The following is a 3057-nucleotide window of genomic DNA, read 5'->3' on the forward strand; positions in this document are numbered from 1 at the left end:
TTATAACAGACAATGCAAGCAACTATAAAGCTGCTGGGTTAAGCATTGAAAAAAGGTATCCTCATATCTTTTGGACTCCTTATGTGGTACATAGTCTGAATTTAGCTTTGAAAAGTATATGTGATCCTTCTGAAAAATCACCACAATATGCATATTGTAAGTGGATTGTTGATTTGGTGAGTGATATGGAAAACATACGTAATTTTATTGTTAATCATGAAATGGCATTAGCTATATATAATAAATATTCTAAGTTGTGTTTGTTGAGGGTGGCTGATACAAGATTTGCATCTGCTATTGTAATGAGTAAACGGTTAAGAGAAGTTAGGCCATCCCTTGAAAAAATGGTGATGGATTCAGATTGGAGAATTTATAGGGATGGAAGTAATGAAGGCAAATCACAAGAAGTGAAAACGTGTGTAGTAAATGATGTTTGGTGGGATAATTTGGATTATTTTTTATCTTTCACCGAGCCTATTTATAATATGTTACGAGTCGCTGATACTGATTCTCCAGTTCTACGTTTAATATATGATATGTAGGATACAATGATTGAAAATGTGAAAAAGATAGTATTTGAGCACGAAGGAATAGATTTAATTTCTGGGCATTCAGATTTTTTTGATGCTATTCACCAAGTTTTGGAGAGTAGATGGAATAAGAGTAACACTCCTTTGCATTGTATGGCACACTCTTTGGTTCCTAAGTATTATAATGAATCTTAGCTTCAAGATGGTAGTAACGATGTTCCAAGAATTGCACCATATGAAGATCAAGAAGTTTCAATGAATAGAAGCAAATGCTTCGAAAGGTTGTTTGAAAATTCGGTTGATTTTAGGAAAGCATATGCTGAATTTGGTTCTTTTTCTAGTGGATCGGAGTATTTCAATCAACCCCATGTTATTGACGCAAGAATGTACGAAGAGCCAATCTCTTGGTGGGCCAATCATGGTTCTTCAGTACCTTTGTTGCAATCTCTAGCATTTAAATTGCTCTCGCAACCGGCATCCTCTTCTTATTGTGAGCGAAATTGGAGCACGTATTCACTCATCCAGAGTATCAAGAGAAACAAGCTGGTGACTAGTAGGGCGGAAGACTTGGTATTTATTCGTTGTCATCTTCGACTCCTGTCACGAAAAGAAGAGGAGTACAAAGATGGGCCAACAAAATATTGGGATTTGTGTATGTATACCAAATACTTATATTCTTTGTTTTTTTTAGATATCTAATTTTTTCACATTAATAATCATATATCTATATTTTTTGTAGGTGGAGATCAAATTGAATTAGATGGACAAGGTATCATTGAGATGGCGGAACTATCCCTTGATGAGCCAGAATTGGAGGCAATTACGTTTGATGAAGAAGAGGAGTAAAGCTTGATCGGGAATGCTTGTTTAGTTTTATTTCAAGTGGAAAACTTTTTACTTTTATGTTATGACATTTTGGATGTTTAACTTTATTTTCAATTGTGTTTTGATCGAATTTGGATTTTATTAAATGCAACATTGGTATTGTGGTAATTTTGCTATTTTGCTTTAATATTGTGGTTGTTTGCCTTAATTGAATCATTTTTTTAAGGAAAAATTTATAAGACGTATCCCCGTACCGGTGTCCAGAATTCGGATCCTTTTTAAATGTGTCCCCATATCTTAATTTTTAAAATGAGAAGAATCTGACTCCTAGATATGTACCCGTATTCGACACCCGCACCCGAGTCCGAGCATCATAGGGTGAGATGCATCTCGACTGGAATAGTGACAACAAGCATGTGCTTTACATGCATAAGAGCATTACTGTGAAATACAACAAAGATCAAGTCTGTGGCTGTTCAATGTTGTCTTGTATTTCTAGGATCAGTTTAGTTTTCTTGTTGCTAACTTCTTTATCTTGTAGATCATTCAGGTCAACCTCACCCAAGACAGCCCAAAACTATTGGGAGTGGGAACAACATTGGACATGACATATTTCGTGAAATGGATCCCTACAAATGTCTCTTTTGCACGTCGTTTTGATGTTTACCTGGACCACCCATTTTTTGAGCATCGGGTATTGACATTCTTATTTGATATCATTATAGGAAAATAGTTTTCAATGTGAGGTTCCAGAGCTTAAGATAAAATCATGTAAGTGTGCTTTAGTTGGTTTCTATATCTTTGTAATTTCATAAGAACCTCAATCCCTTTGCCAATATCATTTTTGCATGTTTGATTTTGTTGCTTACATGGGTACACTTTTCTCCAACGGGGCATTTTTTGTCTTATAGTAATTGTTCATTATCAGGTAATAGGTCGTGACTTACATTCTGTATCTTGCAGATTCATTGGTTCTCGATTTTCAATTCCTTCATGATGGTTATATTCCTTACCGGTCTGGCGTCGATGATATTGATGCGCACTTTAAGGAATGATTATGCTAAATATGCTCGTGATGATGATGATCTAGAAGCCCTGGTAATGATCTTAACATCAAATACTTGATGTTCTCTTAAATGCATTGTCAGTCAATTAAGTTCTTCATATTTAGGAAAGAGATGTCAGTGATGAGTTTGGTTGGAAACTTGTTCATGAAGACGTATTTCGGCCTCCCCAGAGTTTAGTTTTACTCTCTGCTCTAGTTGGCACTGGCGCACAATTAGTATTGTTGGTCCTCCTCATTGTCTTATATGCTATTGTTGGAATGTTGTATATCGAGTATGTGAAAAATGCGACTTTTTTCTGAAATACTCGAAATCTGTAAACAGTTATCATAGTTCCTCAGCAATTTATTAAATTGCACTTCCCTTCCATAACCTCCTCTCTTCTAGTGAGTACATTCATTTTGTTCTATTTATTTTTGGTTGACATTTATGGACATTGTGAGGAAATGGCACAATGATGTGGATCTATTGCTGATTGGATGACCCTATTTTGACTTTGACTGACTCAATTTATTTGGTAATAAATCGTCTTCCCAAAACACGTTTTTACAAATGGAGCAAATGATATGGATCATGCCAAGTGTCACCATTGCTATCGTTGGATGATGATTTTCTAGAGACTTCTGATATATACGCGT

At 35.5% G+C, this 3057-nt stretch overlaps 1 protein-coding gene across 1 annotated transcript; it reads left to right on the forward strand.

Moving 5' to 3' along the window:
• Positions 1–1738: 1738 nt before the first annotated feature.
• LOC111376855 (transmembrane 9 superfamily member 1-like) lies at positions 1739–2721 on the forward strand. The gene is made up of 4 exons (XM_022999861.1): positions 1739–1819; positions 1906–2049; positions 2319–2453; positions 2527–2721. Exons 1-4 carry the CDS (start codon positions 1739–1741, stop codon positions 2719–2721), a joined length of 555 nt encoding a protein of 184 aa, XP_022855629.1.
• Positions 2722–3057: the final 336 nt, after the last annotated feature.

Source organism: Olea europaea, chromosome 3 (assembly GCF_002742605.1).
Source record: "Olea europaea var. sylvestris chromosome 3, O_europaea_v1, whole genome shotgun sequence".
NCBI classification, from domain to species: Eukaryota; Viridiplantae; Streptophyta; class Magnoliopsida; order Lamiales; family Oleaceae; genus Olea; species Olea europaea.